Source organism: Antechinus flavipes, chromosome 2 (assembly GCF_016432865.1).
Source record: "Antechinus flavipes isolate AdamAnt ecotype Samford, QLD, Australia chromosome 2, AdamAnt_v2, whole genome shotgun sequence".
NCBI classification, from domain to species: domain Eukaryota; kingdom Metazoa; phylum Chordata; class Mammalia; order Dasyuromorphia; family Dasyuridae; genus Antechinus; species Antechinus flavipes.
The window spans coordinates 230,478,483-230,494,101 of NC_067399.1; the positions used below are offsets into that span (position 1 = coordinate 230,478,483).

Genomic DNA, 15,619 nt, shown 5'->3' on the forward strand with positions numbered 1-15,619 from the left:
ACTACTCTCCTGTGAACTGAGAATATGTTCCATCCTGGTAGGTGCTGCCAGACACTCTTCCTTGCTCATAATTTCTAGATATGAAGCTTGGGGAATCAGGGATCCAGCACCTGACCCTGAAGTAATGGTTTCTTGTTTGTGAAACCGGGTCAGTTTTTCTTCTTCCTTCCCTCCCCCTCCTCAGGATCCTTATCTCCTCCTCCCTGTTGCTGCCCATAGCAACAGCTCTGGCACCTCGCAGTGAGGGACTGAAGCCTGCAATCTGGGTCCAGGGCCTCCCTCCCGGTTAGGGAGATAGATCCTCTTCCAGGCGTTGAAGAGTAGGCAGGTGGGTGGGCAAAGGGCCCTGGTGGAAGAGGAGGAAATGTCCCCATTCTAGGGCAAGGATAACCTTAAGGCAGAGCCAAACAGAGGTGCCTGATGATTGCTGAAAGGGAGGAAGAACCCGTCTGGTTTTTTTTTTTTTTTTTTTTTTTGGTTTTTTTGGTTTTGTTTTTTTTTTCCTGTCTTAACCTCCTGCCCCCTCTCTCTCACCTCAGAGTTGCGTTTGCTCAGAACTACCATTTGTAGGGGGTAAGTGGGGGTGGAAAGGCGTGGGTGGAAGAGAGAGGGTGGCTAAAACCAGGAGCCAAGGTCTCAGGGATCCAGCTGGTGGAAGGACTCTATCTTCTCCCTCGGGGTTCACGTTTGCCTGAGGGGATGAGTTAAAGGGGGGGCGCTTCCCCACCTCCTCACCATCGGGCTGTAGCCCCTCCGCGGGGTTCTGCCTTACTCCACCCTGCACTTACAGTCTACATTCAAAACCAAATCTCCTGCCTCAGCCTTAGAGGAAGGGTTCCTAGGTGTGCCTGCATCAAGGAGTTGGAGGGTCACCTACCCTGTATGCAGACGTGGGTGTCCTGGAGGGAGAAAGGGTCGGATTGGTTACGTTGGCGTTCAATTTTCGGGTGGGAGTGTGAAGGGTATTGTGCGGTGTGGGGAGAGCGGAGCGTGAGGGCCCACCCCCGAGTGTGCAGTGGGACTATAGGTCCACGGGGGTGCTGGCCTCCTCGAGGGTGACTGTGGGTGGGGGGGAGGGTCCTGCCGGCACGGCAGAGGGAGGGTTGGGTCCGAGCTGGGAGCACTTCCCCGCGTGTGTATTCCGCAGGGAGGAGGAGTGGGGTGGGTCCACGCTGTGCTGTGTGCGGGTCCCCGCGTGCGTGGTGTCTGTGTGTGTGGGGGGGTGCCGCGCAGGGGAGAGGGAGGGGCCGGTCCACGGCGTGTGCGGCAGAGCCCCGCGCCTCCTCCCGCGTGTAGGTGTGTGGCACACACGCAGCGAGCAGATCTCGCGTTGCGCTGCCCAGAGCCAGCCCCCCAGCCTCCGGCCCCCCGCCTGGAGCGGAGGTGTCACTCTCTGCCCGCGCTGCTGCTGCTGCTGCTTCTGCCGCCGCCGCCGCCGCCGCTGCGGGGCTCAGCCGGAGCTTGAGCCCGAGCCTGAGTCCGAGTCCGAGCCGGAGCCGGAACAGCTTGACGGCTACACCGCGCTTCTCCCGGAGCCCTGCGCCGCCACCGCCGCCGCCGAGAGCCTGAGCCCAGAGCGCGCAGCAGGGGAAGCGGCAGCTCTCAGAGCCCTCTCCGCGGCCGCAGCGATGGCCACAACCGTGACCTGCACCCGCTTTACCGACGAGTACCAGCTCTATGAAGATATTGGCAAGTAAGAATTCAGGCGGCGCCGCGCTGGGCAAGGGCTGCAGGGGAGCCGCGGGGAGAAGGGCAGGGCTAGGGCCACGTTCGTGAGTCGGGGCGTGGGGGATAGCGAAGCCCAGGATTTTAATACCCCTCCTTCTGTTGCCCCACAAGGAAGCGCCCAGTGTCTGCATTTGTGTCTGTGCGTGCTTGCATGTATATCTGTGGTGTGTGTGGGGGTGGGGGCGGGGGCTGTCTATGTGCCCAGGTTTGGGGCCAAGGGCGGGGGGCGCATTGCGGGCCCCGTGAACCTCCCAGTTCTTTGCGAGCTCCTCGGCTCCCGGGCGTCCCAGGCCAGGCTGACAGCGTGGCTTCTTGGGCACGGCTGCTGCGGTGACAGTGGCGGTAGCATGGCCACAGTCTTCTGGGTCCCCTGTTCTTTCACTGCCCCTCCCCCGCTGTCTCTCTCTCCCTCTCCTTCTCCAACCCTGGCTGCTCGGCTCTGGGCGCCCGGGGATTATTAAGGGCGTGGGGGCGGCGGGGGCGGGTGCAGGTGCCTCCCGAGCGGCTTGCAGACGTGACGCATTTCGCAAAGGGGAGGACCGAGGATTGGAACTGTAGGGGGCTTGGGGAAGAGGGTCGTGCAGTGGCAAGCGGCCGACCCCCCACGGCCTGACGGGTTCTCCTGCCGATAACTGCTGCGGCGGTGCGGTCCGGAGATTCCGGGGGCAAGGGCTGTAGCTGGGCTTCCCCAGAGCTCCGCGCCTTTGCGGAGAGGAGGCTGCCCTAGTCGAGTCGGGGTGGGGTTGGGGGCTGAGGGCTGGGGTTTAGGGGCGGCACTCCTCCAGCCAGGCTGCCCCGACCATGTGCTGGCACACCACTTTGCTGCCTTCTCTATCTCCAGAAGCCGGCAGGGGTTTGGGTGGAGATGTCCAAAGAGGGCCCGCCCATTCTCCTGGGGGGAGGGCGGAGGAGGAAGCAGCTGAGGACTGGGGTGGGGGCGGGGGTGTGTACAAACCTACGGGATGTGAGTGGTTGAGTGATAGCCTTGGCCGGGAGGCCATGCTGATTCTCTCTCTCTCTCTCTCTTTCCCCCTCCCAAATGTCCTGATGTTTTGAATCCTTAAACCTGTACTCTATAGTCCCCAGTCCTCCACTGAGACCTCTTAGGGAGGAATTTGATTGTGTGTGTAAGTGAAAAGCCTTTCCGTGAGGTTTGATCTTATGCTTAAATTATTCCTTACATGGTCTTGATTCTCATGTCTCCCACTCCTATCCTTCCTCGGGAAGTCGTGGAAATCAGGGAGGGAAGGATTTTGGACAGAGTGACCGTGGCTTTCGGGTGAGATTCTACCCGGTGCCTGGAGACCGGCTTAGGGAGAGGGTTCTGAAGTTTTCCTGCCGAAGCACCTGCTAGGAAGCGAAGATAGAAGCTTTAGGAGGGCATGCAGGCCTCAGAGTACTAGCAGCAGATCGCTACTCTCAAGCAGCTCTGTTTTCAAGGCCTACAGGTTGAAATCAGCAGAGAGCCTGGTTTCTGAAATGGCTTTTGTGGGAAGGTGTACAACCTCATCTACCAGTATTCCCATAATGGTTGCTAGGGGCAGAGTTAACCCAAGAATAAAAACATTTTTTTTTTTTTCCCTTTGGCTGCTCTCCTTATTTCACATATCCTGAGGTTTTCAGGCTGGGCTTCCCAGGGGATCTGACATCTCTATAACATATTGCTTTAGTGAGGTAGGATTCCAAGACAAGTAGAATTACTTAATACATTCTGTGGGCCAGAAACCCTTGGTGGCACTGTGGTACCAAGTTGAAGAAGTAGGGTGGAATTGACGGCGGTGGGGGAGTAAGAGGGCAAAAGATCTGAGTTCTGATTCAGGCTTTTTGCCACATAAGCTTGCTGTGTGACTTTGGGCAGGTCCCCTCTTCTTTGAGTTTCACTTTTCCTCATCTGTAAAACCATCAAAACACACAAGATGGATTGGGAAAAGCAACCATTTGCCTTTTGCTCTGGAGTCATTGAAGTTCTGGGAAACCTTTTTATCTACTAAGAAAACCTATGTGGTGATATTTTGAGATGAGACACCCTGTTCACTGATAACTGGAAGTCTCTTGAGAATCCCAATCCTGGTCTGTGTGTGACAGGGTATGTGAGATTTCTTGATCCTCCTCTTTCTTATTAATCTCCCTTAGAACCTCCTCCATGAAGTTCTTACCTCTTCCATGCATCTTTCTCTTTAATCCCCTCAGTTAGAAATGACCTTGTTTCCCTCCACCCCCTAACTACTACCTTATGTAGCAGTTTGATTCCATTATAGATATAGTTAATGGTATTTTATTATATAAATATTTTTTCTCTGTGCTAGTCTGTGAGCTTCATGAGGGTAGGGCCTATTTTCTTCCAATCTTTGGCTCTCTTACAATATGTTTATGTGCTCAGTGTTCAGTGGTGCTTAATAAATGTTTATTTAATTGAAGGAGAGGTAACTTGGTATAACTGATAGAGACTTGACTTCAAAGTGAAGGAGGCTTGGGTTCAAGTTCTCGGTTAGTTGAATGCTATCCCTATGAGCAATAGTGGGCAAGTCATTGAACTCAATGCCTTACCACCTAAGGTGATGACTCTGTAAATTGCAGAGTTGATGTTAATCTGAATTAGTAAAGAGTTTCCTCACTGAGAGTTCCCTATGCCAGTGAACTCACATATCCATAGGTTTTCAGGTTGGGCTTCACAAATCTGGACCAAAAAATCCCAAACTTCATTGATTTGGAGGTTGTAAGCAATATAGAGACATTGCTTAAATGAGGTGAAGTGGGTGGGAACTTTGGGAGAAGAATGCTTGTTTTTGGTAAATATTATTGACAAGTAGATTTCACAATCTGAAATTTTGGAGAGTACCAAAAGACATGAAAAGATGATTGGGATAGCTGAATTTTGAGGGGAACATGTATCCTGAATTGACCAAAAGCTCCATGAGGTCAGGAACTCTGTGTCATCTAAGATTTATCTTCTCATCCCACTGATAAATATTGAGTTAATTGGATTATTCGGAGAGTAAATCATTCTAGCTCATACATTCTTTCTGAAATTGCCGGTTTGAGAGCAAACTGCTGTTCTTCTCTTGAAAGTTCTTTCAGGTCATTCATTAGGTGAAGTTGCCTGGGAGGTTTGTAGTTCAACTCTAAGATTGTAGGGCTCTTCTGGGGTATGTTTGGTGCTACTTGTCTCCTTTAATCAAGCCTCTGCCAACACAGGCCCTGAAGAGAGAGAATACAAAGGATTAGGAGATCCAAAACTAAAGAATTGTACATTGAGAACTGGAAGCAACAATAGATACTATCTTGTCTGACCCCCCTCATTTTATTGTTGAGGAAACAGTCCTAGAGAAAGGAATTGACTGGCCCAAGATCACACAGATTGTAAGCAGCATATTGTATTCTGACATATAGAATATGACCATGACCTTGGAAGAACATTTTTACTTTCTTGGGATAATATAGCAGAAAGTATTAGAGGAAACAACTGGTAGATTATCTAACAGCATGTTTCAGTTTTATTTTGTTTTACACCAATATGGGCAGGCTATGACCCTGTAGCCCTATTAATTTCTTAAGTGGTGAAATGTGTAGAAAAGACAGAAGATGAGGAGTCAAACCCATAGAGAAAGTCAAGAGATATCATTGAGTACCATGGAGTTTGCTCCCAAAGGGATCAGAGAACCGAAAGCCATGAGATGGGAAGTATGATGGGATACCCCTGGAATGACATTGGGCTCCCAAGGCCAGGTACATATACTTAGAAGAGAGGGATGGAGTAAGAGAGAAAAAGCTTGGCACAGGACATACATTAGGAAAATGGGTCCAGGGAATGATTTGAGAACAACTTTATCTCCATTTCTAGCCCCTCACTGTGATTTATAAACCCTTGGACAATCTAATTAGGCTAATTCACATGCACCTGTGTGAAGGAGAAGCCGTCCTTTCTTGTCACTATCAGAGACACACAGAATGTTAGATCTAGAAAGGTTCCTTAGGGATCATCTGGCCCAACCCCTTCTTTTTACATCCAATCCTGGGGAGAGTTGCCACTTAGGTATCCAAAACAGCTCAGAAGTGGATGAGGTTAGAACTTCTGTTTCAGGGCTCTTCTGGCCAGGTTCCTTGTTTAGTCCTTGGAGAATAATAGCAATGATAAGGGAGAATCTGAAATTTAAAGCAAGCACTCTCTGTCATGGATGACCTTCCACTCTTCCCTAAGAGCCAAGGTAGATGCCAGCCAGAGGGCATATTGACTTTGATGAATCTTGGTTAGAGATCAGCAAAGGCCCTTTAAATTGAGAAGACTGATTGGGCCAATCAGAGCTGTCCTACCTTAAAAGGCAGCAGTTCTTGATGGCTTTTGGCGTCTGTGGCAGCAACTGTTGCTATAGACCTTTTTGGGGATCTGATGCATTAGCATTTCAGCTGTGGATGTGATGAGATATTATCTGTAAGGTGCTTAGCTTAATGTCTGGCACGTGGCACTGAAAGAATGCTTGTTCCTCTCGGCCCCACCCTGTGGTTCCCTGGTGTTACCCTGTAGGGGAAAAGAGACCCAGACTTGGAGTTAGAGAATTCTGGTAGTAGTAAGAGCTGATTTTTATATTGTGCTTTGAAAGATGTAGAGTACTTTACATTCCATATTTTATTTCAGCTTCACAATTAGCCTGTGAGATGTTATTATTATCTTTATTTTACAGATGGAAGGAACTGAGGCTCACAGATATTAAGGTGACATACTCTGAGTTACATAATTACTGAGTGTAAATTAGTTACAACAGAACATCAGTTCCTTTCGGGCAGGGACTTTTTCATTTTTGTCTTTTATCCCCAGTGGCCTAGGACAGTGCCTGATTCACAGTAGGTACATACCTCTACGTTTTTTGAATTAAATTGTCTAAGGCAGAATTTGTCTTTCTAACTCCAGGATCAGTCTTCTGTTTATTCCATCAGGTTACTTCTAAAATGGGCTTAGTCACCTATTCACTGTGCGACCTTGAAAAGTCATGTAATGTCTCTGGGTTTCAGTTTTCTGAGGGTAATAATTACACTCTCAGTCTCATGGCCTTCTTGTGACAAAAGCACTTTGTTAACCTTAGAGCACTATAAAATTATCATCATCATCATCATCTTGGTCTCTCAGATGACTGAGTCTAAGGATTTTCCTTAAATAAGATCTCACCCTTGCTATTTTGATTCATGGGGAATGCAGATTACCCAGTCTGCTCTACATTCTCAATCTTTTGTGACACAGGTTGGTGACCTTGAGACTGTTGCTCTCAGCAGACAACATTGGCTGGCTGGCTTAGACATGGCATGCAGTCCTTGTTACATGGATAAGCCACCTCTACTTCCAAAGTCTTTGTATCCATGGTGCGGCTCCTTTTATGCTTCTCTATGAATTTTTTGTGATCAGTCAAGTTCTGCCCTTATATGGAGATTTCAAAGCAGCCTTTGGCAGGAAGGGAAAGGGTAGAATGAAAGTGTCAACATAGGACTTTCTTTCTGAGCCCATGTTGTCCCCTGTTAACCATTTGTATTTGGCATAGAATCATTGCAACTACAAGATAATTGTATAAATATGTATATATAAATTGCATTTTACATATACTTTAACATATTTAACATGTATGGGACTACCTGCCATCTAGGGGAGGGAGTGGGAGGAAGGAGGGGAAAAGTTGGAACAGAAGGTTTTGCAAGGATCGATGTTGAAAAATTACCCATGCATATGTTTGGTATATAAAAAGCTATAATAAAAAATAAAATTAAAAAAAATTATCGCAACTTATATTTAAATAGCATTTCAGAGTTGGAAAGAAATGTCACCTTTCTTCACTGTTATTCTGTTGTATATAGGATATTAGGATTTAGAGTTGGAAGAGATCTCTGAAACCATATAGCCCAATTCTCCTCCCCTATATTTTGTAGAGATTCAGAGACATTAAATGTTTTATGTGAAATTTTATAGGTTATAAGCAAACAAATATCTGAACTCGTTCTCTGAAGCTATTCATGTTTTCCTGGCATTCTGTTGTACATAAAAGGGAGCCCTCTCTCTATACCAAGAAGCTGAAGGTTTAAGGGGCTTATGGGTTTGCTCATCGATATGGATAAGAATCCCTGACTGGTCAGGAAGAAGGGATAGTTCTAAAGCTTAGGCCCGTTTCTGTCAGCTTCTCCTCTAGGTAATCAATCACCTAATCAATAGGTACTTATGTGCCTTTAGTGGGTGGCTAGCAGTCTCTGCTTTGCTGGATGCCAGTTTCAGTTTAAGTGAGCAATTAGTTCTTAAGCATTTATTAATATTGCTCAGGCTTGGCACTATTGAAACATAGAAAATAAGTCTCTGCCCTCAAGGAGCATGTTGTCTAAGAGTGTGGATGAGGCATATATGTAAATAACTATAATAAATAAATAAAAGATATAAATAATTAATAAATAAAATGCATAATAACTATAACAAACATGTGTATAACAGTAACAAATAAATAAAACATAAATAACTATAATAAATAAAATACATAATAATAATGGTAACAAATGTGTAAATAACTGTAATAAATAACTTAAATAAATAAGTAAATAACTATAATAAATAAATAATTTCAGAGGACAGGAGCTGTTTAATTTTGTCTGTGTATCGCTAACTCCTAAATGTTTGTTGATTGTAGTCACTTGTCTGAGATCACACAGGTAGCAAAGTTGGGATTTTTAACCCACCTTCCTAGTTTCCTTATGCAGCTCTAAATGAAATGTGGAACATAGCCTCTTAGAATCCCTGGTTGCCTTCAAGATTCAGTTTAAGTATTAATTTCTATAAAGTTTTTCCTGATACTAACCCCTTATCTATTTAGAACCTGGTATAAGCTATCTGAGAAGTCTCACTGATTCACTAAAACTTTTGAGATACTTGGTGTATTTTTTTTTTAACATCTGTCTATATGTGAGTACATGTGCCCCTTCTTCTTCCCCTCCCTCCATCCCCTTACTAGAATGCTAACTCTTTGAAGTCTGCCTTTGTATCCCTCTCATCCAGGACAGTGTCTGGCACAGAGGAACTGGATCAATATTTGTGGACTGATTGATAATGCAATTCAGATACTAATGCTTGGCAAAAACTCAAGTGATTTGAGATATGCAAGTAGGGACAGGTTGCTTCAAGCTCGGGGGAATCAATTATGGGTGAATCAACTCTAGAAGCTTACTAGGATCATAGACTCATAGATTTAGGGCAAGAAGGAATCTTAGAGGCCATTTAATTCAGTCCCATCTTTTTCTTTTTTAAACAAAGGACACTCAGGATCAGACTTGTCCAAAGTAACACCATTAGTATATAGAGTTTGCCAAATATATAAGGACAGGTAAGAGCAAGGTGAGACCAGGATATTAGTATTCTAGTTTGGTTCTTGTTCCAGATTTGAAAAAAAGAATCTGAGAATGAGAATAGTTCAGATTGGTTGGAAAGGTATCTGGAGAAATCATAGAAGATTATGAATGCCAGATTGTTTGTATTTTATTTGCTAAGACAAGGGGAAATACTGAAGGTTTTTGAGAAAAGAAGAAACACAATCAGATTTGATATATTATCATAAAGGATAAATTGAAGAGAGATAAGGCTGGAGGCAGAGAGGACAGTTAGTTTTGGGAATAGAAAGGATATTGGTGGATTCCTAGATTTATCTCCTAAGGAGACCTTAGAAGGCAAGGGGGAGGAAGCTGAGGTTAGGGGAGGTTACTTGCCCAAAGTCACACAGATTATAGAATCTGGATTTGAATCTGGGTCATAGTATCCTAGATCTAGGTCTGGAAGAGTTCTTAAAAGTCATTAAGGTACCACCTATTATTTTATAGGTAAGGAACCTGAGGCACAGGGAGGTCAAATACCTTGTCCAATGTTAATTAAACTAATTAATTCTAACTAAAGTTAGATTCTAACTAAAGTTTTCATGACTCACATTCTAGCCAGAAAGGCCCCCTGTCTACAGATCTTTCTACTTCACCATTGTTTTGTTTTTGTCTCTGTATCCCCATGCTCTCTGAATCTACCAGTGAGAGAAAGAATTTAAAAAGAGTATATCACAGAGAAGATGACAAAAGGAATATGTGGATACATATTGTGTTGTTGTTCAGTTGTGTCCAACTCTTCATGTCCCTTTTGGGATTTTCTTGGCAAAGAGACGGGGCTGGTTTTTACATTTTTTCCTCCAGCTCATTTTCTAGATGAAGAAATTGAGGCAAATAGAGTGAAGTGATTTGCCCAGGTTCACTCAACTACGTATCTGAGGCTGGATTTGTCCAGGTGCTCGCTCTATCTACTGTGCCATCTAGCTGCCTCTGGTGTGTTTTGGGAAAGAGAATAGAAAAGAAGAATTGATTCCACTAGGGCACTCTGCTCAGAGAAGGCCCTGTGGTTGCCCAACTCCCTCTGTATGTGACTCAAGAACAGGCTGTTTGATTGTCTTGGCCCCATCTCTCACCCCTGATTCTGATAGACCTTGAGACCATATCTCATCTGACAGAAAGAGATGGCTAGGGCTTTAGATTGGGTTCCGTGAGATTTTTTGGTGTTGAAATTGCTGTGATATAATGAAAAATTTAAGTTCTCTGTCACTTTGAAATTTATAAAATCTTTTCCTTGGGGGAAAAAAACCTTATGAGATAGGTACCACTCAAATCAACCAATAAGCATTTATTAAGCACTTTCTTTGTGTCAACAATTAAGCTAGGTCCTGGGGATACCAATACAAAAAATGAAAACATCCCTATTTAGGGGTGTGTGTGTGTGTGTAGAATAAATACAAAATAAATAACAAGCAGTGCATATATGGTGATTGCTGTTTTGCCGATGGGGAAACTGAGGTTCGCAGAGGTTTAAATGAATTGCCCATGCTCACCCAGGAGATGGTGCACTGCCAGCAGCCTTTCTGGCCCATAGCCATCAATAGGGCTTTTAAAATACACAGTTGTCATGTGCGTTTATGGCCTCAGGTGGATGGAACCCAAGTTTATTTAAAGCTCCAACCATTGGCAACAAGTCAAGCCCTCCTTGAATGCTCTTGGTCTTGAAGAAAAGAGCCAGTGACGGCAGGGCCTTCCATCCTCCCTAACAGGAGACTTGCCCTCATTGCCTCTCTAGCCCTGGATACTATTTCTATTTTTGTCATGGAATCAATGGCTATATTTTAAAGCAATCTCCAAGCTGTGGTGGCCCCACATCAGCCTGTAACTATACCCGCCAAAAGGTGACGGCTTCTTTATGCCAAAGGTGGGAGTAGAGGGTGATGGCAGATCTCCCTCCTGGGTTTGTCCAACTGTGAATCAGCTGCTGGAGTGGGTGGTAGGTGCAGGGGAGCAGGATGGAGGTAGGGTTGGGAGCTGTCTCTTAGAGGGATTTTCTTTCACTTTTGACTAGATTTCCAGTCTTCCTGTCTTATTGACTGGAATTCTAGGAGTTCAAGTAGTTGACAGCAAGGGGCAGAGATAGCTATCCCAGAGATATTGCAAGAAGATCCTAATGATGGAAAGATTCCCCCTTGACACAATCCTACCTCCATGATCTTAGTCAAGTCATTTAATTTTGCTGGGCCTCATTTTCCCCATCTGTGGAATGGGGATTTAATAACATTTGCAGCACCTACTTCACAGGGCTGGTTGAAATCCCACATGAGATAAAAGTACAATGTTTTATAAACTTTAAAATGTTATAATAAATGTCAGCCATTATCTCAAAATCATCCAGGATCTTGCTTGGGATTCATTGTAAACGTTTACATATAAATTGATTTTTGAATTAATAATAACTCCTAGACTACACGTTGGGATCAACTTTTGTATTTCTTTGAATCCTCAGAGGTGACCCAGAGATTAGCACATTGTAGGCACTTAATAAATGATTATTGACTGATTGAAACACCTTGAATATGAGGTAGCTCCAGAGAAGAGAAGTGGCACCAGGTCAAGAAAAAATCCATTTGCTGCCTCTTGGGCAGTGGTCATTAGATGATGGCCAGGTCCCAAAAGCTGCCATGTCCTTTGGACCAACTCTGAACTTCTGCCCCATGGGAGAACTATGGAGACTACTCACATGTATAGTATTTCAGGACTCGGATGCATTAGAGATCTCCTCAGTTTAGTTAACTCTTCAAGTGCTATAGATTACAATTCCTTGCAATTCTGTGATTCTTGTGTTGCTCTTTCCTAAAATCTTCCATAGAGCTTCCTCTAAGCATGCTGGATTCTTACCTCAGATTCATCAGTATTTTGTTCTGCCTATAGCTTTCTGAGCTCTCTATCCATCCATCTTTCTCATGCACTTGCTTCATGACCAATCCACCTCTTATTCTGGTCACTGGTTACCTTGATTGTATCTTGCTAATGGTTCCCTGTTAGTAACTTGTGTCAATCCTTTTTAACCCACCACATGCAGTTTAGAATTGAGAAATGTTCTATTTTTTTTTAAGCTATTTTTATTTTTATTTTTTATTTTTAGCTATTCATTCATGTAGCCATAGAACCTCAGTTCTGGAAGGGATCTCCGATGATATCTTGTTCAACCAATAGCAGAACATTCTTTTACATTCAAATCACTGGGAAAATAGTGATATGAAAAATTAGACCTTTGTGGAAGCAAATAGTTTGGGATCAACATAAAGATCAACTTTTGTTTGAAAGCTCCATGTAATTTATCAACCACAATCTATTATTATTTATATCAATCTATAGTCTATATCAACCTGTTTGATTTTATATTCCTGTTGAGCCTATATTATTAACTTTCTGTGTGTCCATACAAGATATATTGACTAGGTTGCCCATAGAAGCAAGAGCAACAGCATCTGAGCAATTTGTGGTTTTCGTCCACTTTATTTTTTTTTAATGTAGGTTTCTAGAACAGTCTCCCAAATATACTGTTTGTCCAACAACAACATTTCAGAGAGTTTAAAAAGTGAGCTGTTAAAATTCAAATTGAGCCATACTTTATATTTTCTAGTACACTTTATGCTATCTATATTTATTTATTGATTTGTTAGCACTGAGTGTCTTAAAACAATTAAGTGGTCAGATGAAGTGAATTCTAAGGTCTTTTCTATATCATAAAATCTATGACCTCATGACAATTTCTTTTTTTCATGGTAGCCTAGAAAGCATTTTTGTGCCTCTAATTATTATTATAAATGTTGATTAGGAAGTTTTTTGGGAATCAGTTGTATTGTTGTATACTCTCATCATCATCTTTGTTAAACTCCATTAAAACTTTGACTGATCCATGTAAACCCGTGGTCCCTTGTCATCATCTTTAGTTATTTGTACATATAATAACTTTGAGAAAGAGAGAAAGAGACACAAAGAGACAGACAGACAGACACAGAAAGAAAGTGAGCGAGAGACAGAGAGAGAGAGAGAATAAAGACAGAGACAAAAAGAGACAGAGACAGACAAACAGACAAAGAAGAGAAGAGAAAAGAAGAAAAGGAAGAGGAGAAAGAAAAGAGGAAGGGAAGGGAGGTAGGGAGAAGCAGAAGGAATACTTCTGCCTTAAGGATCTTCAGTGTGAAGGCAATAGGGAGAACTTTTGAGTCCTGACTTCTTGTAATAACTTCTCACTATGGTATGGTAAGTTATTGTGGATCCTGGATGCTCTTGGGGATGAGAAAAACAGTATCACTCAGAACATGTTAATATTTACAAAACAGAATGAAGCCGAGATCTCTTAAGTTTTCTGATTCATTCTTTGTCCCACCCAGCCCCTTTATCTTTCTCTCCTTTCTCTGTTCTCCTTCCTTTTCCTTCAACAAACATTCCAACAAAACCCCAACAAATATTTTTAGTTCCATCCTATAGATGGAAATGACACAGTTCTAGCGCTCAAGGAATTTATAATCTATCATTGGAATAAAATATATTTATAGCTAATTAACAGACAAGGTAGGTTGTGATAAGGCCTTGTGGTCCAGTGAAGAGAGCACTAGACTTGGTTTAAACCCTGGTCTCATCTCTGGGTCTCAATTTTTTTAATTGTAAAAGGAGGGGATTAGATCAACTGGCTTCCTTTTTCTCTTGAAATCAGCTAGCTTACAAGAAGAAACTCAAAGTGCTCTGAGAAAATTTAAGGACTGAATGTTTTTAACAGAAGGCATTAAGGAAAGCTTCATGGAGGAGGTGGCACCTGAACTGAGCCTTGAAGAGGATTCTGAAATACATAAAGAAACAACACGTTGCCACAGAAAAAAATGATGGATTGGGAGTCAGAGGATCTGGATTCAAGTTCCTTTCTGTGCCTCAGTTTCCCTCATACTAAAACAAAGATGTTGGTTCTTTCCTTAGATCTGTAATTCATCCCAGAGAAGGGGCAGAGAGCCTCTGTCAAAAGGTACTTGGCTCATCCTTTTCTATCTTTCCTCTCCTTTCTCTTCCATTCAGAGTTGGGCCCTTTTCTTTATTAATCATTGGATTGTAAGCTGAGATGCTATTGAACCACCCTGGAATTTAACATGTGATTTAACATATAAAGCTATTGGGATGATTGGTCAGGTTCATACTTTTCATTTATGGCTGCCCCTATCCCTGTGATAACTTTACATTTCCCCTAAATGTAGAAGATATGAGATTAAAAGATGTTTTTTCTTTGTGGAAAAATAGAAAATGAAAACCTGCAGTATTTAGGATCTGAAGCCATTTTGTTCATTTAGGAGCACAGACATATTTTGGTAAAACTCGTCTTCATTAAATTTAATGTATAAGCCATTCTAGTTGCACATTATTTAGATGTCATCTGTGGGAAGTAAAAATTGGGCAGCCGCATAGTGTACTATCCAGAGAGGGGCTTAATAAATGTTTGTCAAATGAATAAATGAACTTGATTAGTGCCTTATAAAGTTATTCTATTTGACATATTAAATTTAAAAGTATGTTTTATTCAAACACAAGTTAGCTAATTGAATTTACTTTGAAATATTAAAAATTTTGTTCAAAATGAAATTAAAAGCTGATTTGCTTTGAGGGTCTCTACTTCTATTTTTTTTTCATTTAAAGAACAAAACCAGCCATCACCCTCATAGGAGAACATTATTAAGTTTTCTGGATCTGGTGACCTCTAAAGTGTCAAACACCTGTAAAAAATATTCATTTGCAGAGTAGTTTTGCAGCAGAGAGGTTAGGTGATGGTGGTATTTCCAAAGTCACTGAATAAAGTTATTTTTTAAAAATCATTTAGAGTTTTTTCTATTCAGTCCTATTTTTCTGAGCTGTCACCACCAGCTTTTTCTGCTCAAGTTTTGATGATCTTACACTTAGTAAGTCTTTATTAAGCACATATCAGTTATGGTGCTTGACAATATGAATCTAAGAATAAATATAAACAGACCTTTCAAGGAACTTATATTTTACTAGAGTGGGGGAAGGAGAGGAGGAGACACCGTGTACATAGATAAGTCAAAACAAAATCTATTTTTTGGAATCCCAGTACGCTTATACTTGGTGATCATGGAAAGGAATCTGGGCAATCCTTGCAGTGGGTGGGGGAAAAGCCCACCCCTTCAAAGTAATTTAATATAATTTTTGCCATATAGATCTTTATCTATTCAGTCTATTTTCTGAACTATCATCAGCCATTTCTGCTCCTTTATATTTTATCTTTTTCACAACTTTCTTAAACCTGAAACTTTGTCTGGATTGAAACAGGCTTTTCTACCTCTTTATATTGGTTTATTTTTTGCAGTACTACTAGACAAAACAGGTTTTTGTTTTTATTTTTTAAATGTTATAGAAGATAGAATTTGAAGCAGGTAAAATTCAAGGGGCCTCTCATTCATTCATTGTGTGTCATACAAAGACTGCTATTATGATTGTTATCATTGGTAATAATAATCAAAATTATATTTATATTCTATTTTAACATTTACTAAACATC

The 15,619-nt window shown here is 42.5% G+C and overlaps 1 protein-coding gene across 17 annotated transcripts in view; it reads left to right on the plus strand.

The window, feature by feature from the left end:
• The first annotated feature begins 1,279 nt into the window (after positions 1-1,279).
• The window catches only part of CAMK2B (calcium/calmodulin dependent protein kinase II beta), a 287,804-nt gene continuing 273,464 nt past the window's right edge, over positions 1,280-15,619 (plus strand). For 4 of the 17 annotated variants that reach the window (XM_051976455.1, XM_051976456.1, XM_051976460.1 and 1 more), the window contains exon 1: positions 1,293-1,693. In XM_051976455.1, the coding sequence (XP_051832415.1) occupies positions 1,629-1,693 (65 nt within the window). In that variant the 5' untranslated portion in view covers positions 1,293-1,628. Of the gene's footprint in view, positions 1,694-15,619 lie in introns of all 17 variants that reach the window. The other 13 variants (XM_051976449.1, XM_051976451.1, XM_051976453.1 and 10 more) reach the window with 8 other exon arrangements.